A 24,771-nucleotide genomic window follows, 5' to 3' on the forward strand; every position below is an offset into this window, starting at 1 on the left:
ATATTCACACACCCATTCCAAAAAAAGCAAGTTTTGAAGGTCATCAGATAAAATCTGTGTCCATTTCACATTTAAATAAGGAGAGTAAAATCTGTCTAAATAAAGTGTTTAACAATTTATACCTGGATATACTGTATATTTAAGTAACAATACATTTCTGAAGTATTACAAATCTCCCCAGTACCACACTGGTTATTTATAGAAGGGATTTGAACATTGACAAATATAATTGGAAAAGATACCTGGCAAAATAATATCTTAACATAGCAGATTAGCTTTTTCTATGTAATGAACTACATGTTTTCTGTATGTATCCATGGTACAAAATATTTAAAGAGAGAAAACTAGTGAAGGATAAATAAGAAGTAAATAGGATTGTGAGTTGCTCATTGTGAATAGATTATATCTTGAAATTCCTAACTGTGTGTGATTGCACACATTGAGATTTGCGTCTCAAGGGCAGTAACTAGTTCATGTATTTTTCAATACATTAACAATTAAACACTATATATAATCCATAGAACAAGAAAACAAATAGCCCAAGATTTGGAAATTGGCATATGCTCATAACAAACATTTATACCTGCAATATTAAAATAACTATACAAATTTTACTTTTGTATTAGTTTTAGTTAAAAACAATTGCTACAAGTATATATATTCAGTTATCTGATAACTCTCAAACACTTCAGAATAGATAACTTCATAAATTCTACCTTATTCTCCTTATTCTTAATTATATAATAAACCCAAGATGTCAGAATCAAGCAGCTGGAAAGAACAAAGCCTCATCTAGAGCAGAACAAGAGATAAAGGAGCTGGAATAATAAAGGCATTATGTACTCATTAAACATCCAAGTCAGAAAGAACTTAAGGGTGTAAAATACTCAGGAGTGGATTAAACAGAGGGCTAGATCTGATGCAATTCACAGCTACAGGCAGACGTCTAACAGGACTGTGTGCACACTCCAAAAAGCATTCTCAAATTTCAGTGTGACCCAGAATCATGTAGAAATTGTATTAAAAATATAAAAGACTGGTCCCCACCCCAGAGCCAGTATGACGGAGTGAAAAATAAATTGAAATAAATAAAGGTGCTCAGAAAACACTGTGTAACCACAGTCTAAGACTCCAGAACATTTATGTTCTAGGACACGTTCTGTTCCAGGAATTACATACCAGTACAATAGCGTATCTTAATTTTGTAGGTAAATATTGTTTCCAAAGCATTTATTGAATACAGGACACAATGTTGTATGCAAGGAACACAACAGTGGGTGCCCTTCTCCACATTGAGACAGACAGCGGACAAGTAAACAAAGTAATACAAACAAATCACATTAGTGCTTGTGGAAATACTAAGGGTGCTCTGGGAGACAAGGACAGGGCAGGGAGGAAGATCTATTTTTGTTAGAATGCTCAAGGAAGATTTCTCTGGAAAACCTGTATGTAAACTGACAATAAAGGATGAGAAGACACAACCTAGACAAAGATTGAAAGTGAAGACAACAGCATAGGAGAAATGACTCAAGGCAGCAAAGAGCTCTTGTTTGAAGTTGAAGGATTGCAGTGTGGGTGCGGCCCAGTGAGTGAGAGCTGACTTGGGTGAGCTCCACGTAGTGTGTGGGTCAGATTATGTGGACCTTGGTGAGGCACACAGAGGTTTTGCTTTTATTCTAAATGCAGTTTTTATCTATTGAACATTTTAAGGAGAGGATCTAACTGGTGACAGGCCATGTGTCTAGAATGAAAAACAGTTTAAGTCTGAGAGTGACTTGTTAAAGAATGTGATTCCAATTGAGCTGGTACATAATATCCCCTTGATTTAAAACAGTCTGACTTTTAGCTTTTATTTTTGACTAGAAGGGGTGTGTGTGCGTGTGTGTGTGTGTGTGTGTGTGTGTGTATTTGGCCACCAAAGTGATATGATAAAATGTTATTATCCCTCTGGTTCCTCAGCCCAGAATTGGTTATTATTGCCTACATGCATGTGATTGAAAAATTTTTAAAAAATATTTCTGATCTGTAAATGAAGAAATATTTATTTCATAGATGTCTCCTAAGATTAGATTAGGAAAGGCCTATGTGTGTGGCCCAAAATCTAGTGTAGTATCTATCACACAGTAGTTTATTTTTTTATTTTTAAAGCATATATTATTGATTATGCTATTACAATTATCCCAAATTTTCCCCCTTTATCCCCCTCCACTCTGCACATTCCCTCCAACATTGCTCCCACCCCCTAGTTCCTCTGCATTGGTAGTACATGTAAGTTCTTTAGCTTCTCCACTTCCCATACTATTCTTAACCTCCCCTGTCTATTTCGTACCTACCATTTATGCTTCTTATTCCCCGTACCTTTTTCCCCATTTCCCCATCACATGGTTCTTCATTAATGGTAGTACCTAACTGCTTATTAAGAGTAATCTCCCCTCACCCTTAGGAAAGAATTGCCTTAAATTTAATGATGGCTAGCTAAACAAAACAGAAAGCATGTTTTAGATTCTAGGAATGCAAGAGTTAAATAATAATAGCTTTGCTTATTTGAGAATAACATCAAAAACCCATGATATGTGGCAACTGGTATGTTTGATGTGAGAAGAATCTGAATCTATTAGCTGCTCTGTGGAAAGTCAGCATGAAAAGAGCCTGGGCCTTTAGTTTTGTTAATTCATGAACATAATCAATCATTGCAATTATTTAGCTACATTATCTGTATGCCTATTAGTTGGCATAAAATGGAAACAAAGTTTACAGAAATACAAAGATAACATATGGTGCCTGACCTCAAGGAGCCTCCAGGCTCATGGGTGGGACTAAGTGCTGTTTATTGAGAGCATAAAGCTTAATAGTATTGAATAGTTTCCGTTCAGTAGTTCTCAGTGATTACTAATTCTACTGACCAGGTAATTCTATAACAAGTAGTGGAAAATTCATTAACTAAGTTATTAAACATAAAATTAAGGAAAAAAAAAACCCAAGAGGGCAAACTTTTCTCCTGGGCACTATCAAAGAACTGTGGTAGCCAGAATAATGACCTTCCAAAGATGCTCAAGCCCTAACCTCCAAAACCTGTGAAATATGTTAGGCTACCTAACAAAGGGGGATTGAAGCTCCAACTGGCATTAAAGCTGAATATCACCTGAAATTAAGATGGGGAGGGAGCTCTTAATTATTTGGGTAGGTCTAGTGGAATCATGGGATCCTTAGAGTTGGAAGAAGGAAGAGGAAGGTCAAAGGGAGAACTGACTGCTGAAGAATTAGTTGATTTAGGAAACTCTAGGGAGGGACTTCATTGTTGCTCTGAAGTGTGGCTGTGCAACTGACGCTGACGTAATGTTACTACCTGGTGTTACCCAGTATATTTAATTAGAAAAAATACAATATTGTCTGCTGAAAAAAAAATAAATGAAAACATTAAGGTTTTGGTGGGAAGCGGAGTATAAAGGGAATAAAGAGTAATAGAAAAATATATTTTAAATTGTTCATAATAATAGAAAAATAAAAATAAATATAAGTATATTAATACCTTTCCCATTAACTTTTAATGGTTTTCCGTTACTATTTAGTCTAACTCTAGTTGCCCTTCAGGCCCAAGAAAAACCTATGAAGCTATAGAAGACCGACTGACAAGGAAGTGGACGCTGAGATCCAGATAGAACAGGATGCGTACCAGGGACTGCTCTTGGCAATAACTCAAAATCAAGAGAAGAGAGCAGGGTCATCAGAGGAGACCTGTGGGACCTACACAGACTTTGGGAGTGAGATGGCTTTCAGAGTCACTGCAAGTTAGGGATGGCTGAAGGGGAGCCTTTATCATCCTGCGAGGACTTGGGTTTGGCAGCTTTCCTCAGCTGAGCTTGATGGCTGGGGAGGGCAGTCAGCTGCCAGCACTCTCAGCAGCAGGCCAGAATGAGTGCTTCAGTTTTGAAGGGAGATGTGGGTGGCATGGAACAGAACCCATGCCACAATTGTCTTTGCATTTATGGAGACCAAAGTTAGTATTTTGATTTTGACATGAAAAGCCACTTGCAAACATTTCATCTTCCTTTTTTGGAATAACATTTTATCCACACTACACTTTATGTCAGAAAACCAGATTTGGATCCTTACTTTGCTACCCATATAGCCCTGTGAACTTGGAAACAATTTTCTAGTTGATGTCTGTTATTTTTACCTTCTGAGTATTTCTTCTCCTTTATTCAAACAAGACCACATTTTTTTCATTTAAGACAAACCTGAACTTGTCCCTGTATGACACAGTCTATTAGGTTCCACATTCCCAGAATGGCCAACTTGAGCACTTCATGGCCTTGACCTAACACATTACTTCTGGAATGGTCACAGGACTCAAATAGGGGTTGAAATTTGATATATAGATAATTGGAAACAAATGATCTCTCTTTTGATCAGTCATTTTGTTGTTATCGGATCATAAGGGTCAGTGTGTTGAGGGAGCAACTGGGACTGAAGCGCAACAGAGGCAAATCGGCTCTTCCTCAAACTTCCTGTCTACATGAGTCATAGAAAAAAACAATCTTTTTGTGCTTGCTTAGTTTGAAATGAGCTTGTGTCACTTGCAAGACTAAGGGTATTTACCAATACAAAGTCTGCTGATAAATATCTAATAGTTTGGTGATGAAGGTGAAGGCCATGGTCCTAGTCATGAAGTACAGTTTAGCGGAGGAGATAACAGCTGAAATATATAATTATGTTTTAATGTGATTAATTTCAGTAAAAGAAATGTAACCAAGGAATGAAAGCATAGGATAGTAGCAACTAACCACACCCTATTAATGCAAAAAGAAAATTATTTAACCTAATTACTGGGTTATCTGATGAAATATTAAACTGTTTGCTAATTGCAAATTTCTAAGCAATGTACATTTCATTATGAAGACTTTATTAACCCAGTCAAAAGTCCCATTTTTTTTCATAATTTTCTTTTACTGTCTCTACACAAAATATAGAAAACATAAGTAAATCTTGATAAGGACTGAAAGTTGATTTAGGTAACATCCTTACAACTTGATATTCTATCAACCATCAATATCACTGATATCTGAATAACTTTTTAAAACTACTTCCCACAAGAGCTGTGCAAGGGGTAGTGGCTGATTAAAGGTCAATGATTTTCTTCATTAAATTGTACAAAATAATGACTTAATTGTAATCACTAATATAAAATTCAATTTAATCTCTATATGAAAAATGTTTACATTAAAATCAATTATGGCAGAAAAGTTCCAGGTCATATTAAAGTCTAACATATAAACACATTTCAAAACTGACCTCAGAAACCAGAAATATGACATCTTCCTCTTCATTGCAAACCAGTAGTCAGAATCCAGTCTCTGCTTCCTGAGTGAGAAGAACTTGGGGGACAATGCGGAACAAGATAAACACAATCCCTGCCCTCAGGCAGCGTGTTATCTGCACCCTCCTGATAACAAAGACCTCACTGTAGAGAGCAGAAACTTACTATACTACCCGTTTCCCAAACTGTAGTGGCAATTTAACTAAATGAATTGGCATTCTCCAGAATATATCAAGTAGTAATTCTCTATCTCGTCACTGTATTCAAATATCACCTTTAAAATATTGAATTTGGTAGGAAAAGATATTTGTCATTAATTATTTGGAAGTCTGATTTCTTTCCCTTCTACTCATCTCTTTCCCTCACTTGAATAGATTAGGCACATTTAATCATTTTAATCACTTATTGCACTGAAGACCTCATTCTGCGCAGAATACTTCAGTACTGTATTAAGCCAATCTTGGTGTTTCTGAAATTATGACAGAAGGCTGTGCTTCAAAATAAATAAATTAGAATCTTGTGACTTTTTTTTTTACATAAAAAGAAATGTGTCATACTGCTGGGTACATAAAATACATCGTTGAGCTAAACAAATTTCCCAACATATGAATAGGAAAGTATACTCTATAGATGCCTTGTTACCTAAGAAAATAAGGCTTTTAGAGAACCTTTACTTGAAAAGGACTTGGAGTCTTTATTGAGTATTTTCTTGTCATTGCAGTCTATTTAGAAAATAATGATAATAAAATGCAATATTAGATTTCAAGGTGATACAGTTCAGCAATAGTTGTCTATCACTGAACTTTTCTGTTTGATAAGAGTTTGTGATTTTAACATTTGTTCATAGTGATCCGATATGTGTATTATCTTTCAGTAATGCTGATCAATATTTTTAAAGACATTTTGCTGATAAATGAGTTCAAAGTAGTAGAATATATCATTTTTACCTACTTGTCATAACATGTACTAATGCATTAATGCAAAATAAATTGTTCTGTAAGATGCTTGGAAAATTATATATTTATTGATGCACATTGAGCTAAATGAGAGAACTGAAAGTTGGAATGTGGCCAAATAAGTAATAAACAACTTTTAGGCTGTCTAGAGAGAGAGTTAATAATATAGTCATTAGACCTTTGAAAACCCCCTCGGGGTAACTGTAAATATTTTCAATCAATTAAGAAGAATGTGTACATTTTATGGGCTTTGATTAAGCCTACATCAAGAATTCATGGAATATATTTTGTGATTTCTAGGAATTCATTCATGAGGATGGTCATTCAATATTTATTTCTAATGGGTCCCACCATATGGCAATTTAATTGTAAGGAAAAGGTGACATACTGAGTCCTTAAGGGTAGTGATTAAGAACCACAAATCATTCAACTGTGTATTGACCCTTAACTTGGGATTTCTAAATCAGTGTTTTTAGAATGCAGGGGAGCCCATAAGTAACCCATTTAGTATTACATGAAGTTGAGTTTCTTCTTTGTTTTTTTGTGTGTCAAAGTATATATTTCTCTACACAGATTAACAAAGAAACTTGATTATCTACACATGTATATAGAGAAAGATAAACTGTATTTTGCTATATATAATGCACACTTTTTTGCCCAAATTTTTGAGGGAAAAATAAGGATGCACATTATACATGGATAGAACCTGAAATACTTTGTATCTGTTCTTGTGTTTTGTAATTATTTTACAAAAAATTTCTTGTACTATAATATGTTCAAAAATAAATGTAAAAATTCCTTTATAATACATAAAACAAGTATCTAAATATAAATAAATAGACAATTGAATTAAAAATTACAACAAAAGATTTTTTTTCTGAAAGTTTGGGCCAAAAATGTGTGTGTGCATTACACACAGCAAAATATGGTACTTGATTTAGTCATTTCCATGCTGAGCTATTTTATTTTATCAACAACTATTTTATGCACTTTAGGCCTCTGATTTTCAGAAATACTGAGTTTAACAAATTAGAGCCAAGATTTATACATAGCCAAAAATCTTGTAAAAGAGAAAAGACTAAACTAAAATGTGAGGAGAATGTCAGAAAGACTAAGAACATAAAATAGTTTATGCTAACCAAACAAAAAGAAATAAATTTAAACTAAAGAAGTACATGTTTTAAGAGCAATTTTAAAGGTTGAATTATAAAGACAAATATTTATAATTTTAAATATTTAGCAGAATTCAGTTTAATATTAAATTAAAATTTAAAATAAATTAATTTAATTAAAATAACCTAATTGATATTTAAATATTTTTTCTTCTAAGTAAGGTTTCCTTCCCATTGCAAAGGGAAGCACTTATATCCACATATGCCTATCCTTTATTCAGAGAATCACCATGTAATTCAGCTGTGATTGACAGCAAGCTATGTCCCTGACCAAATTATTTGGTTCAAGGATTAGAACAGGACCGGGACAGGGAGGGCCCGAGATTGATATATGGATATGTATCCATATAGATGATATTTGGTATATGGACAAAGAACGAAAAGGGTCATTCTTTAGCATAATAATCTGTCAGGATATGCTTTGGGTCCCCAATGCCATCCATCTTGCCTGGGATGGAGACACTGTTGAAGTGAAGAAGGGATGAGGGTATGTAAGTGGGCACCTCACTACTTTCAAAAAGATCATGTCTCTGTCATCACCATAACAAGCTGCTTAGACACCTGTCATTATTATTCTTACCATCCTTCCAGTCTCCATAACTAGAGCTATCGAAGAGATCTACCACGAGATCCATGCCAGTATCAGGCTGGGATCAGTATTGTTTCAGGCAAAGGAAATTGAAGAATCCAAGTAGCTCATTTGATGAAGAGGAATTCGATCTTACTGCTCACATCACTCTATTCAGTTCTCCCTGCCCTGAAATCCAATTGTTCTCTCATCAATAGTCTCTGAATAGAATCCTCCCACTAAAGCAATCTATCTGCTTTTATTCTATTTTAAGGGCCACCTACTCCTATAACTTTCTGGTGTCTGTATGTTGTCAGTTCCCCCATTCTGGAAGGTAGCCATTACATTCAATTAATTCCTTGCTTAGACCTCTCTGATAGCCTGCCTAGACTACTGTCAGTTTTTAATAACTCTCCCAGAATATCATACTCCACCTACTTGACCAAACTTCCTTTCAGAGATTTGGCTGAAAGCTAGGCAAACTGAGAGTGGTGCACAATTTGAAGGGTAGGGCAATATAATGGGTAATGAAATAAGGAGTGAACATTCAATTTTTAAAATGCAGAAATTATAAGGATACACAACAAGAGATAAGAGTTTTTTATTTTCCTAAAAAGAAGTAATGGTTTTACCTCTCTCATGTAGGCCACATTGAGCAGGTGATACATTGTGTAGTCAGCACACATGTCAGATAATGTGATTGAAAAACTAGACTAGATAGGAATAAAGGCATTTAGAAATGTAGAACACCTGAAAAGCACATCCTTTTGAAAAAGGGAAATTGCTCTTGGTAATTAGGCAGTAGAAGACTGAGTATGGAGAAAACTAGATCATCATTTTCTTTACTTATTGGTAAATTATTGTAAGCAAAATGATTACTTATGTGTTTACTGAAAATGGGTCATTTTGTCTGATGTAAGTGCTTTAAGATTCACACAAAGAAAACGTTTTGACAGTTTAGAAATGTTCAGTGTCCATTGTGAAGTAGGCTTCTTCAAAATATGAGCTCTCTCTCCCTTGGAGTGTTCTGGGTTCTGCCAGGGCAAATGATGCTACCAATCAAAGACATTGAAGTAGCGACCTGCTGACATTTGTTTCCAAAATGTTTTATCAAGGAACAAAGCTGGCTTTATCAGAATGATTTGGAGAATGTTAAAATTATGCTGCTTGTGCCTACCTTGCAAATATTCTGATTTCAAGGGTCCAGGATGGGACCCAGATATTATGATAATTAAAAAGCTCTTCTAGTCATTCTGATTTACTACCAAATTGGGGTTGTGGGTGTCTGCTACATTCAATTCTAACCTTTGCTCCATAACTCCATAATCCTTAAGAGATCGTGGTTCAATTATATTGTTTCTATTGCAACTGCAGGCTTGAAGTCATTACTAAAGGAATTTACTAATGACAGTCTTTAATAAAGAAATTCTATATATTTCATTTACAAGCATTTTATTTTATAGTTGTTCATATCTGAATCTTATGCTTCTTTCTATAACATGAAAGTACTCTAGTGTTGAAAGCAAGGGTATAAATTAGACTATCTGTGTTTGAAGTCAGGCTTCTTGACTTACTTTCATGTTACCTGACTTCTTACTACCTCAGTTTTTTCATTTATAAAAATCATCATCATCACCATTATCGTCATCACCATTATCATCATCACCATCATCTACCTAGGGCTGTTATGATGATTAAATGAGATGATGCGTGTATGGCACTTACAACAGAGCCTGGATACAATAAATGCTCTCTATATAATTAGCCCTTGTTATACTTTGGGGTGATAGTTCCCTGCAACCTCCTGATACTCATTATGCGTGGCTAGGAGTACAGGCTCTGGTCAGACTTTACATCTCAGCTTTGACACTTCTGACACTTTGCGAATGAGTTACCCATCAGTTGCTTCTGTCTTCTAATTGCAAAATTGTGATAATAGTATTACTTACTTCATTAGACCTGTTGAGGAGATTAAATGGTACAACATACAACATTTATTCTTGTCCCTGGCAAATAAAAACGTTCAAGGATATTATTTTAAATATTTTATTGCTGCAAGACTTGTTCACATTTCCTCTTTATTGGGCCAGTTGTCGGACGTATTTTATGAAAGTTCGGTTTTGAGAGGCAACAATCAAGTCAAAGTCTACCCAGAAAGCCTTTGATGACTGCTGCTGAAATTAAACACTCTTTTTATTACACAATGCTAGTGTTTAGTTTGCATCATTCATGACACATTATTTTCTCCATTAAGAGAGTCATGTAAATAAATATTTTACCTCTTTTTAAAATGGTTAGCTTCTTAAAGGCTAAAACTGCATTCTGTAAAACTTTTTATCTCATACTTTGCATCACACTAAGCAAATGAACACTGAATGTTTCCTGAATGACAGATTTTTTGAAAGCTCAACACTTTCTAAACTCTTTTCAAGCCTTTTAAAAAATGTTTTGAATCAATCCATTCAAATTAAGTTTCTGAATTTTTTTCTCTTTTCATGCATTTACTTAGAATCAAAGACTTGAATCTTCTTTGTTAGGGAATTTAAAATAGACTTTTATACTGTTCCTTTATTCACAATAACTGCTTTGGGAGGAAAAAAGTCTTTCTCTAATTAACTGGATACAGGGCTTTATTTTTTTTTAGTGTATTTTTCTAAGCAAAATACATGTTTAATAACATGTGGCTTCTGCAGGTTGCCTGATTCCATCCCCAGATATGCTTAATCCATTCATTAATGAAAGCAATTCCTGATAACCAAGATAAAAGTCAAGTATAATTCCAATGTTTGAACCAAAAATGATGACATTGATGAATGGATATGTAAATAAACATGGCTCTCTTCAAAGAACAAAGTATTTGGAATAGCTTGATGTTTATTTTGGACTCTAGCCCAGTTCTTTACTAGAAAGATTATTGTAAGTATCAAAGAAAAATTTTCTTTTATTAAATGAGAGTATAACTGGAAATCATTTTAATGATATAAGCAAGGTAATTTTTTACAAATTATTAAATTAAATAATAAGTCAAAAGCAAGTTACCATCAGAGTAAAGGACATTTTTTTCATTCCTAACACGAGCTCTGCTTCTCTTAGAGGACCCAGTCACACACTGAGGTTACAGCATCTTATTTACTCAAAAGAAACTGAGGAATTTCAAATGAATGTGAATGATTTTATGTGACTACAAATTTAGTGTACATTTTCAAAGCTATATGCCTCATCAATAATAAAAATGTATTCTCTTATAAATTTCCTAACTGTAATCCATGTAGGACTTAGAAACAAGATAACAAAGAATTTTCTTTCCTAATGGACATTTATGTTAAAGAGTAAAATTCCCATTTTAATATTGTAAAAGCCTTAAACCAAAATCACTTTTGTGTTTCTTATTTTATAGGACTTTTTTGATAATACTAGCTAAAAAGTGTTTTCTCCCCTTAAAGAAACATTTAGGGTGTTAAAATTCATTATTTCAATCTGTGTTTCAGCAGAGGTTATAAGAATGCTATTTAAGGTTATAAAAGTCATAGATGATTTGATTGGGAGAAAACTGACAAAACCATACTCAGCATGTTGGTTCCACTGCTAGAATTTACTATGGTCATTAAATAATCCTATCAGTAAATTTGAAATTTGTGTTCAATCCTTACTTTTACTGATGAGCCAATTATTTTGAATTTTCTTTTTATTTGTTTTATTCATTTCAGTCTCTTTTATTCATTTCATTTTGTTCTTTGACCCCTAAATAACATGAACTAAGCAACAAAATAAGGATTTCCGTGCTGGAGACAAAGGAGTATGCTTCCGGAGAATGCCTCAGACTTTTGGCTGAAATCTACCCGTCAAATTTATTGTGACTCTGGCTGCCAAAACCCTATGTGATCTTTGAATATTTAGGGCCAAATGTAACTAACACTCGCTTTCCCTTGCTGGGAGCCCACAGGAGTTCTTATTTGTTGCTTCCCATATTTCTGCCAACCTTTTTTGTGTCCAGTTCTATTGATGCCTCTTCTGGCCCACTCTTGTGTAACTGTTTTCCAATATTGTTCACAATGCTGGGTAGTTTATAAAAAGAACACCATTATTTTTAAAATGGTTGTTTATTTATATGCTAAGAAAAATAAGTTACACTTCAGAAGGTGAAATCTTGTTTTGTTTTTGTTTTTTTCACAAAACTGTGAAAACTAGACTCATCTATACTGAATGAAAATTTTTTTTCTGAGATTCCACTTTAGGGCTAATCTCTAAGGAAACATATTTCAAAATACATATTCTTTAGAATATCTGTTTTCTTCTTTCATTTGATTATATTCATCTTCATTCTCTCAATAACAAAAATATGAAACTATATTTGAACATTTCTGGGATCAGTCAGGTAGAAAACAAATAGATTAATTCAGGAAAAAATTTAAACAAAATAATATCATCGTTACTTATTTTTAAAAATTAGATGAAAATAAAAATACCGAGACAAAGTGTCTTTTCAACTTATGATAATTTTAGGGAAAATGCTTTGTGTCTTACCTTGGAAAGTTAAATAAATTGTCTTCATACTACTCAGTGTTTTTGTGAAATTTCATATTGTAATAATATGCCATGCTAATTTAAAGTAAAGTGATTTCAGTGACCCCCCAAAAGTTAAGTACTAAGTAGTTATGAAAATCTACAAAAGGGTGTAAATAAGACATGTCAGATATTTTTGGAACAAATAAATAGAGATAAGTAATTTTGTCAGTGTTCCAGGATTTGCCCAAAATGGTCTTTTATTATCATATGAGATACAAATATTCTTGAAAGGGGAAATGACAGTATTGTTTTTATGACTTTCCATTATTTGAAACAAAAAGATATATTGGAGTCAGATTCCCTTTAGAAATATTTATAGACTGAGCATTAGGTACAGGTATTTATATTAAAATTTGATTTCAAAGGGATGCAATAGAAAAGATTGAACTTGACTATAAAGTTTCTGTTGTTGCTGCTAGATTTATTAGAAGAATATGAAAGGACAAGAAGACCATAGATAACAATGAGTAAGCTCCTTGAAATTTTTCATGATTCAGTGAAGTTGCTTGCCATGCAAATAACAACTTACAAAACTCACACAAATCACACTTACCGTATTCACTGTCATAAAATATAATGAATTTCTGCCAGGCGTATTCTGTGACAACTCTCAAGATAACCTCATTTAAGTAGATAGGGGGGCGAACAGAGAGTGTGTAGTCATCAATCCTGTTGCTTCGGGTGAGCCCACAGCCACTCCTTGGGGTCCCAGCTGTTGCGCGCTGAATGAAGAGGTGGGGGATATGCATGGCATCGGCCAAAGACTGGAGGGACCCCGCCGACGTGCAGCCAATGGAACTGACCAGTGCCAAGATGCCTTGATTCATAAGTTCACAGGCTGCAGGAAAGCACAGTAATATTCAAATGTCAATGAGTTGCATGCATTTTCCCACTTTCTGAGCACAAGTGAATTAAGCTTGTACAGCTTTCTAGCTGAGGAGATCCTCCTATTACAGAGTGCTATTGGAACACAGTTTAAAAACGCCTTCCTTTCAGCTATTTGACCTGCCCTTTTACTTAGCCTCTCTTGTTTCTCAGTTTCCTCATCTGTAAAGAAGGTAAAAATAGCATGAATTTTGAAGGATCGTTGCCAGAGTTGGAAAAAATTTAGTGTCTGTTATTTGCTTCTCAGATGATAGTGATAGACATTCTTTTATAATTATTAATGTATAAATCAGAGAAGAGATAATCCCTTACTGAGTATATAATAAAAGGTTTTCAAAAAGGAGCTAATATATAAACTTGTGAATGAGGAAAGTGGGGATGGGGGGATGCAGGATTTGAGTAACACATTTCTGGCCGTAGAAAACAGAGCCATCTGGTATCTAAAACTTTGGTAACGCTTGGTTTCTCCTACTAAACTGGAGAATTGAGAATCTTTTTGTTCTTTTCCTTGACAAGTCAGAAAATTCATAGTCAAATTGATACTGAATTTCAGCAACTATCTTATTCTGGTTTCCAGCTGAACACTTTTTTATTTCTTTTATATGATTTATGATCTCTGTTTTTAAAAAATCCTAACCCGAGGATATGTTTATTGATTTGAGTGAGAGAGAAAGAGAGAGAGAGAGTCATCAATCAGTTGTCTCAAGCACACGCACCAACCAGGGATCAAACCTGCAACCCAGGGGTGTGCCCTGACCAGAATGAACCAGCAACCTTTGGTTGTACTAGAGGACACTCCACTGAAAGGTCACCAGGGCCATCTCTGTTTTAATTTAATTTTAACTATTCTGTGTGTGATTACATGCTTACTTTAAAACACAATGAAACTAGATCAAATATAAATTATAAGTAAAAATAAATATAGAGCATATAGAGAAAAAAACTTAAGAAATGATATTTCAGAATGTCAATTTTTGAAGGCAAGGCATCAAAAAAAATCAAAAGTAAATTTGAAGGAATCAAGGCAAAGTAAATCCCATTTTAGAAAGTTAGTTATTATATACTTGGCTCAGTCTTTATTCTAGATTTTAGGTATTCTAGTTATTCTCTATATTCAGACATTAATACAGATTATTTTACATAGTAAAATTTCCTTAAAAATTCTAAGGAAAACTTAGGTGATAAATACCTACATGTAATTAATTGATCAGTTAATGAAAGCTGACAAAATGTAAGTTGAGAAGTTTTACTAATGATATGCATGCAAACATTAAATAAATTTATTATGATTAAAGCTAAGACAACTAATAAATAGTAAATAAATGAATAATTATTAGAAATATAATTTTCAAGGATAAGAGAGGTTATATGATTTTAAATAAATGTGAAAAATAGCCTCAGAAGTGAACACTTCTTAGACCATACAAGATTGAGTTTGGAGTTTCAGTAGAAGTCATAGTACCTCCTCCCGTTCATGAAATAGGTGCATGATTTCACAGTTACACTTTTAATGAATTTAAGCAAAAACAATGGTTGAAAGATTGCTTCATTATTGTAGTAAATAATACTATTACTGATTACATAAGAAAGTAGAAGTTCACCTTTTAAAAAATATTTTGATTAAATGATTGGCTCATTTAGCATTTAAAATCAAAATAAGAGTGCACTAAGGCATATAGAGTTGAATTATATCTTTAGATTATACTAATTAAGAATGATTAAATAAATGTAACATTTTATATAAATCTACCAAAATATTATAAAGTTATATATAAAATAGTGTGAGATGAAAAACACAATTTTAATATTATATTTTCTAATATATAAAACACATGAAAATGTCTATTTTAACCTTCAAAATTAGAAAGATATACTCCAGAGTTATATATTAATCATAACTTAGCAAATAAATTTGCTGTAGCATATAATCTATAATTTCCTCCAATCAATTATGTCACTACCTATTAACCTTGGTAGGAACACAAGCTAAATAAACAAATATTAGAAAAAGTTATTACTACGTAAGCAAATGTGTTATTTTTAGATCATCTACTGTTTGGTGTTATTCATCCTGCTATATACATTAGCAAAAATAGCTAAAATTTCCCTATCAAATCAAAATAGGAATCATTAAAAATTGCAATCATACAACTATGTAATGTTAGATCTGACAGACTATTCAGAGATTATATAGTCTAGGGATGCAAAATCAACTTTAACTGTTAGGCCAGCCACAACTGTTTCATTAAGTTGGCATTCTGGAGTACTGAATGCCATTCTGGAGTACTGAGTTTTGAGAGATTCTGAGACTCAGTAAGAAAGAGTATCAAAATAATTATTTATGTTAGGTTTCTCAGGAAAAAAAACTGGGGTGGAGGGGAGTGGTAGCCTACAAGTCATAGATGTACATCCCTCTAACCTGCTCTACCTGCTGTTGATTATTGATTACAGTTGTCATAGAACACACACTCCCCTTAAAAAAAAAGAGGTTAATTCTAATTCATTGTCTAATATCGATGTCACCATAGCACACAAGTGATATTCATAAACTTAAAATTTTGCACGGCAAAGAAAAGGTAGATAGAGGTCTCCATAGGGGAAAGTTCAATTAAAATAGTCTCATCAAGTTTTGTAAAATAGGTAATCCCACTAAAGAGATAGGAAGAGCTCATCTACCTGAAATGGGTTTGGACTGGTTGACCCAAACACAACCCCAGCTAAGCACAAATAGAAAAGGTTATTCAAGGCAACCTATTATGGCTATATTTGATGACCATTTTGCCTCATTTTATCAAAATAAATATGTGCTTGAGCCCTGGCTGGTATGGCTCAATCAGTGGCACTCAGTGGATTGAGTGCCAGCCTGGGAACCAAAGGATCATCAGTTCCATTCCCAGTCAGGGCGCATGCCTGTCCTGCCTGCAGGACAGGTCCCCAGTAGGGGGCGTGCGAGAGGCAACCACACACTGATGTTTCTCCCCCTTCCTCTCTACCTCCCCCCCGCCTCTCTCTGGAAATAAATATATACAATCTTTTTAAAAAATAAATATTTCCTCAAAGCAGGAAGATACAAATTGATTTCCTCTGGAAATCAACCCTTCGTAGAGTCCTATACAATGTTTTGTATAAAAATGACACTATAACTCATGACTGAAGAAGAGAGATTTGAGAAAATAAAGAGCTACAGCAAGAACAGAAACAAAGATTAGTGAAACAGCCTACCATTTGCTAAAAGAATTTCATATCTTGTCTGTTAGAATGCCACATTATTTAGTTTTAGTTGCATAAGATGCATACTTCAGTTTGTTAAATATAGAATGAAACTGAATTTGGAAGATCACAGTGTGTTTTTGTGTGTATCTTCCATGTTTTAACTATAAGAATTCAAGCCAAGGGCATCTCAATATTGTATTTCTTTCATGGTATTATATTAAGCCTTGTCATTTATTTATACTATGTACACATGTACAGATGAACCTCCAAACATATAGAGCATGTTGAACAGCTGCTTGTGTTGTGACTTCAGCTGTTTGAGATTTTAACACTATCAAAGATGTTTAGAGTCTGCACTACTTGCTGAAAGCACACTTTTTCCTTCCTTTCTTCCTTCCTTCCTTCCTTCCTTCCTTCCTTCCTTCCTTCCTTCCTTCCTTCCTTCCACTATCAACACTTTCACCCTTTTTGGTTATTAAGAGGTTATGGGAATAAAGTTATCTGTATAAATTTAAGTTAAATGATATTCATGTATAGTATCTTTCTCATTTCTTAAACATCAGTTTGAGTCTTTTTTATTTTAATAAATAAAATGAGAATAAAATGAAATTTATAAAGGATCCTAAAATCAATCACCTGTTATTGAACACTCAAAAAGAACTCAGTAAACTATTTTAGGATAGCACTATCCCTTTTGAACATACTTGTTCCTTGTGATATTTTTTCTTAGTATTCATTTTGACCAATTAATTTATCCTGATATAAGCCCTTCCAATGATTTTGAATCACCTCAGGACTTCAGCACATTCCATTCATACACTTGTTCTTTAACTGTCTTTAAATATGTTTAATACACATTTAGCAATTTTCAACCATGTACCAGGAGCTTCTTTGAAGATCAAGGAATGTATATGACAGTATCAATCCTCAAAGACTCCCAATCTATTCACCACAGTGAATTTCCCAAACCTCCCTGCATCAGAATTCAAAGTGGAGACTTAGAAAAATACAGAGGACTAGGTCTACCCCTAGGAGCTCTACTTTATTCATTCCAGGCTAATAGGCATGGGTGTGCATTATGACGTGTTATCTGAGTGGTACTAAGTGTAACCCTTCCTGGACATATTAGTCTGGCAGAGGTAACTGCAGTGCCGTTTGATGTTATTGTTGCACAGCATGTGATACTTGTTGATTTTCCTTTATTTCTTTTTTTTAAAAAAAGATTTTATTTATTTATTTATCTTTAGAGGGGAAGGAGAGAGGGAGAGAAACATCAATGTATGGTTGCCTTTTGTGCGTCCCCTGCTGGTAGTTAGCCTGCAAGGAACCGGCCTGCAACCCAGGCATGTGCCCTGACTGGGAATTGAACCACGATCGTCTGGTTCGCAGGCCCGCGCTCAATCCACTGAGCTACGCCAGCCAGGGCTCCTTTATTTCTTTTTTTCAATAATATATTGATAATGTGGCCATAACTGGGGAGTAGAATTTCTCTCTTATTCTAATTAGCTTAGTTTGGAAGTAGGAGTGAGGTATAGGTAAAGAAGATAAATAGAGTTAATAAGAATCATAATACTCCCCAAAGTGATTCTTACCTTCTTTTTTTCCCCAATAACAAAATAAGACAGCTTCATACTGTATTTCCATATCATACCATATTTCCATAATTCTAAAACATATATCATTTCTATACTTTATCATATCTGAAATTAGGACATATTTTAGTTTTATTCAATACCCTTAATATGATAGATTATTTTTCTTAAAAAATTCATTCATCAATGTTGAATTTTACAACCAGTGAGCTTTTCTTACCAATGAGAAAATACAGTAAGTTTCCATGGCAGATGGGAATGATTTGTGCTCTTTCTAAAGAGCTAAATTTAATATAACTTCATTTTTTCTACTTAATTCATTACTGAATCAGAAGCACAGTATTTCTAATTGTTTTTTCCTTTTTCATCCACCAAAAAGCACTAGACATTTGCTTTTATACTTGTAAGAATATGGCAACACATTAGAACATTTTCAGCCATATCTAGACATTTAGCATTCTTTGTAAATATGATTTTTGGCAACCAACTGAGAGGTGGGATATAAAAGGTAAGATTAGTTTGACACATCATCAATGTAGTTTGCCAAAAATATAATCATTTGGAACAAAGTGTTCTAAATAAAGATGGTCTTTATATATAGATTGTGTTATAAGGTCTAATTTAGTCATAATTATCTACTTAGGAATCGAGAATACTAAAAAATGCTCATTTTATTATAATTAAAATGCATTAAAACTTAATTTCTTCTTACAAATAATATGTGTGGCAAAAATGGTTAGTTACCAGCCATCAAATGAACTAACTGAATAATTTTCAGTTAACTATTTTTCAGTCACCTAAAGAAGCCAGCATGCACCATTTGTTATAATTTGTAATCTAAGCCTGAGGTGAACTGAACATTTAACCTAGCACCTATTATAAGTCACTTCATTTTACCATTTCCATTTCATAACAACCTTGTCCAGGGAAGCTATTATTATTCTCATTTTCAAGTAGGGAAGCCGGCTCAGTGAAGTTAAATATATTTTCCAAATTTATACCATTAGTAAATGACAGAGTTGAGATTCAACCTGGCACAGATTTCAATGCCCGGCCTGTAGAGAAGCGAGAAATCATTGCTTTTAAAATTGCTTTTAAACGCAGAGGCCCATATAAAAACTTGAAGTTATGTAACTCTGTCTTACTACAAGAGTCAGTAAATTTTAGCCTCCAGCTAGAAAAGAGTAAAGAATAATAATAATTTTGATACTATTTCTCTTTTCTTTTGGGTTTGGGTATGTCATTACATTTGTAGTTTCAGCTCCAAATAAAAAGAGTATGCACAAACAATTTTTAAAATATTTTATTTATTTATTTTAGTGAGGGGAAGGGAGAGAAAGAGAGGGAGAGAAATATCAATGTGTGGTTGCCTCTCATGCACCCCCTACTGGGGACCCGGCCTGCAACTCAGGCATATGCCCCAACTGGGAATTGAACCATCAACCTTTTGGTTCACAGGCTGGCACTCAATCTACTGAGCCACAGCAGCCAGGTGCATGGACAATTTTAACAAGCATGACAACAGATGCTGAGAACCTTAAAGTACAGAGTATACTTTCAATCAAGCCCTAAAGTGACTCTACAAACAATAGTGTGATAAAAATGATAAAATAATGAACAAATATTAGTGTGTTTTTATATAGCAGTTTGTAATTTACAAAATTAGCATGACTATAAATTTCTATCCTCATTTACAGAACACTAAATTGAGTCTCTGTTTTACATTTCCAATTAGTAGTAAAGACAAGCCTGGAATATAGATTTTATGATATTTACAACCTTTCAGTTATATATTATGATAGTATCCTATTTATGAGAATTGGGTTAATCTCCCCTCTTTTAATGTTAGTAACATTTCTGCAATGAACACATTTATGTACATAGATATTTATATGTTATATATGTAAAATGTATATATTATATCAGGCAAGTGTCAGATACTCAGGACTCAGGTGGTCAAAATTAGGTAAGTTAACAATGGGAGGTAGAAAGATAGTCCTGTAAATATACAATGAATGATATGCTGAGTAGATGCTAGGCCAACAAGGGTCATTATTATATGATAGCTCCAAAGTATTTTTCCTAGGCTGTGGTTTGGGGAAGTCTCTTATGTGGAAGTGAATTGGTTGCAGATTATCTTTATATGAAGGATAAGTAGAACCTAGTTAAGTGAAGAGAAGTTATCTTGATAGCAGAGGGTGAAGACAATGTTTCTAAACAGAAGAAAGAGAACGTGCAAAGATCCTGTGGCAGAAAGATCATGGAACACCTGAGAGGGAGACAGAAAGGCCAGGTGTCTGAAATGCAGACACCATGCTAAGGAATGGTGAAGCTAAAGATGGAGGCGTAGTCAAGAAATATGATCTATGAGTAGGTTTGTTTGCCTTTTTGTTGATCATTTGAAGGAGAGCTCCAGCATCAACATTTTAGCTGCTATTTACATGTTAAATATCTGCCTTTATTCTTGTCCTTTAAATTTATGCATCATTTATATAGTTATTTAGAAGTTTAAAAGTTATTATACAATCAATTTTGTCAATCTTTTACTTTCAGAAACATTTTGGTTCTTATCATATTTAGAAAAGCATTCTTTCCACAATTTACAGACATAAAATAATCATATAAAACAAAATATTCACCATCTATACCCCATATTTTATCATCAGCTGATAGAAGGAATTTAGGCCACCAGATGAACACACAATCTTATATTTGATTGATACAGATGAAATTTGATCTTTCTCTGCATAATCCAAGCCAGCAAAAAAGTGAGGATTAAACATAATTGTGACAAGAATGATAATCATATCATATTATAGTTCTATCTTCAAAACTTTTCCCATCATTTTATCAAAATTCTAGTTGTTAAATTTATTATTCCTTTGTAATATGGAACGTTCTGGATTGAGAACTGTTCACTCAAGATGAGCAACAGCATATCTAATATGTTCCAGCAAATTATATCTTGTAAAATAAAAATAATATCTTGGTAAGAAGATATGAGAACTGTTTGTTTATGTTTGTGTAAGAGGAAGACAGAGAATGATGAAAAATAATATTTTACATTGCTCTCCCAGTTATTGTGATTTATCTGCAATATTAAAGCCAAAACTCACAGTCATCTTCAATTATTTCTTCTATCTTATTCCTCACACTCCTTTAACGCTACTGTGGTTAAACCATACCATTAGTTTTACCTACTAAGTATTTCTCAAAACTACTCTCTTAAAATATTCATTGCCAGCCCCTTAGTTCAATCAATATCACCTCTAATCCAATTACTGAAACCATCCCCAAACTGGTGTAATTTACAGCACCTAGTTCAACCCTTCTCCAATCATCTGCATTGTAGATAAGGATATCTGCTTTTTAAAAAATCCCATTACGTCATTTCTATGTTTTATTTATTTATTTTAAATATATATTTTATTGATTATGCCATTACAGTTGTTCTAATCCCCCCTCCATTCCCCTCCACCCTGCACACCCCCTCTCCCAACTTTCCCTCCCCCCTTTAGTTTATGTCCATGTGTCTCAAGTTCTTTAGATTCTATATTTCCCATACTATTCTTGCTCTCCCCCTATCTATTTTCTACCCACCATCTATGCTACTTATTCTCTGTACCTTCTCCCTCTCTTCTCCTCCTACTCCCCTGTTGCTAACCCTCCATGTGATCTTCATTTCTATGGTTCTGCTCCTGATCTAGCTGTCCTCTTAGTTTGTTTTTGTTTTAGGTGTGGTTGTTAATAACTGTGAGTTTGCTGTCATTTTACTGTTCATATTCTTTACCTTCTTTTTCTTAGATAAGTCCCTTTAACATTTCATATAAGAGCTTGGTGATGATGAATTCCTTGAATTTGATCTTATCCGAGGAGCACTTTATATGTCCTTCCATTCTAAATGAAAGCTTTGCTGAATAGAGCAATCTTGGTTGTAGGTCTTTGGATTTCATGACTTGGAATACTTCTTTCCAGCCCCTTCTTGCCTGCAAGGTCTCTTTTGAGAAATCAGCTGACAGTCTGATGGGAACTCCTTTGTAGGTGACTGTCCCCTTATCTTTTGCTGCTTCTAGGATTCTCTCCTTCATTTTAATCTTGGCTAATGTAATTCTGATGTGCCTTGGTGTGTTCCTTCTTGGGTCCAACTTCTTTGGGACTCTCTGAGCTTCCTGGATTTCCTGGAAGTCTATTTCCTTTGCCAGATTGGGGAAGTTCTCCTTTATTATTTGTTCAAATAAGGCAGGAAGCAGCAGAGGGGACCGCCATTGCCCCCCTCTGACCCTGCCTCCACATACAGCATCACAACCCAGCTACTGAGTTGCCCCGCCCTGGTGAACACCTAGGGCTCCGCTCCTCACCTAACAGGTGCAAACCAAAATATGGCACAAGAAGAACTCAAAGCCCCGGAGCCGATAACTCTAAGCAACCAAGAAATAGCCAACCTATCAGATGCACAGTTCAAAATACTGGTGATCAGTATACTCACAGAACTGGTCGATTTTAGTCACAAATTAGAGGAACAAATGAAGGCTAAACTAATTGAAATGAAGGGAAATGCACAGGAAACCAATAGTGATGGAAAGGAAACTGGGACTCAAATCAAGGAAGTGGACCAGAAGGAAGAAAAAAATGACCAAACAGAAAAAATATGAAGAAACAAGAATTCAAAAAATGAGGAGAGGCTTAGGAACCTCCAGGACATCTTTAAACACTCCAACATCCGAATTATAGAAGTACCAGAAGGGGAAGCAAAAGAGCAAGTGGAAAACTAATTTCTATGTTTTAAAGCTGTCAACAAAACAATGAGAAACTATTACACATGGGAGAAACTAAAGAAAAATCACAGCTAAATGCAATATGGGGTGTTGGATAAGATCTTTGGACAGAACAAAGCTAATAAAGAAATTGGTGAATTTTAAATGAGGTTTATAGTTCAGCTAATAATAATATATCAATTTTAATGGACTATTCTTGATAATTGTATTAAGATTATGTAAGATGTTGATATCAGAGGAAGTAGAGTGAGGCATAACACAGGAAAATTCTGCACTGTCTTTGCAGTTGCTCAAGAAACCTGAAACTACTTCAAAATTAAAAGTTAAAAGGAGATAAAACTGAAAATGACTTCCGACACTTTCTTTTTCTTCCTGAAGGAAAACCCCAAACTATTACCAGGCATACAAAGCCCTTGATGAGCTGGCCCCAGCCTACAGTTTCAAGCTCACCTCCATCTCCTATTCCTTGCCATTACTTCTTCCTGAAATTCCACACACTCTCCCACTACTATGATATTTTTTATTTTAATTATATTTTTCAGTAGTCTAGGTGTTCATATAATTTTGGTTTTGATACCTTAACAATACTGAGTCTTTTGATTCATGAGCATAATAGGTATCTTCATTTAATTCAGTCTTTTAAAAAATTTCCAAGCTACATTTTATAGTATGCAATAAATAGGAATTTTTCTTCTTTTGTCACATTTATTACTAAGTATTTTATATATTTATATTTTATTGCAAATGGTACTTTTTATTTTAATTTTCAATATTTCCTTGCTAGATTACAAAAATACATTAGATTATCAAATATTGATTTTATATTATGAAATCTTGTTAAACTCACTTGTTAATTCGTTTCTTTTTTGGTAGATTCTATTTTCTACATAGATTCACATCATCTTCAAATAAGGCAGTTGTACAAGTTGTACTTTTTCCTTTCCATTCAGAATGCATTTTATTTTCTTTTCATACCTTATTACGCTGGCCAGTACCAGTTCAGTGTTGAATACACAGGTAAGAGCAGCCTCCATCCCCTTATTCCTGATCTTAGAGGGGAAACATTCAGTCTTTTACAATTAAATATGATGCAAGCTATAAGGATTTTTTTTGGCCAAGTTGTTTATGAAATTGAGGGTGTCCCCTTCTACTCCTAGTTTGCTGAGAGGTTTTTGTTTATTTGTTTGTTTGTGTCTTGCTCTTGTCAGGAATGGACATTGGATTCTTGTTAAAAGCTTTTTTGCAACTATTGAGATGAAAACATGGCTTTCTATTTTCTTAGTCTCCTAATACGGAAATGACTTGGGTTGATTTCTGAATTTTAAATCATCTCTGTAAGGATAATACTGACCTCAGTAAACGGGTTGGAATGCAATCATATATATATTCAGTTTTCTGGTAGACTTATGTATAATTAGTGTTTGTTACTCTTTTCTTAAATATCTGGTGGAACCCACCAGTAAAACTTTCTGGGAGGAGAGTATCATTGTGAGAAAGTTATTAATTATAAAATCAATTTTAAAAATGGATATAGAGCCCTAGCTGTTGTGGCTCAGTGGATTGAGCCCCAGCCTTTGAACCAAAGGGCCCATCCATGCCCAGTTAGGGCATGTGCTGGAGTTGCAGGCCAGGGCCCCAGTAGGGAGTGCTCAAGAGGCAACTGCACATGGATATTTCTCTCCTTCTCTGACTCCCTCCCCTCCCCTCTCTCTAAAAAACAAATAAAT

The 24,771-nt window shown here is 34.2% G+C and overlaps 1 protein-coding gene across 1 annotated transcript in view; it reads right to left on the reverse strand.

The window, feature by feature from the left end:
* GRID2 (glutamate ionotropic receptor delta type subunit 2) overlaps positions 1 to 24,771 on the reverse strand; it is a 1,449,169-nt gene that overhangs the window by 702,711 nt on the left and 721,687 nt on the right. The window contains exon 3 of the mRNA XM_037046096.1: positions 13,133 to 13,417. Within this exon, the coding sequence (XP_036901991.1) occupies positions 13,133 to 13,417 (285 nt within the window). The remainder of the gene's footprint in view (positions 1 to 13,132; positions 13,418 to 24,771) is intronic.

This window comes from Sturnira hondurensis, unplaced genomic scaffold (assembly GCF_014824575.4).
Source record: "Sturnira hondurensis isolate 20B ecotype Veracruz unplaced genomic scaffold, ASM1482457v3 Scaffold0004998, whole genome shotgun sequence".
In the NCBI taxonomy this organism is placed as follows: Eukaryota; Metazoa; Chordata; class Mammalia; order Chiroptera; family Phyllostomidae; genus Sturnira; species Sturnira hondurensis.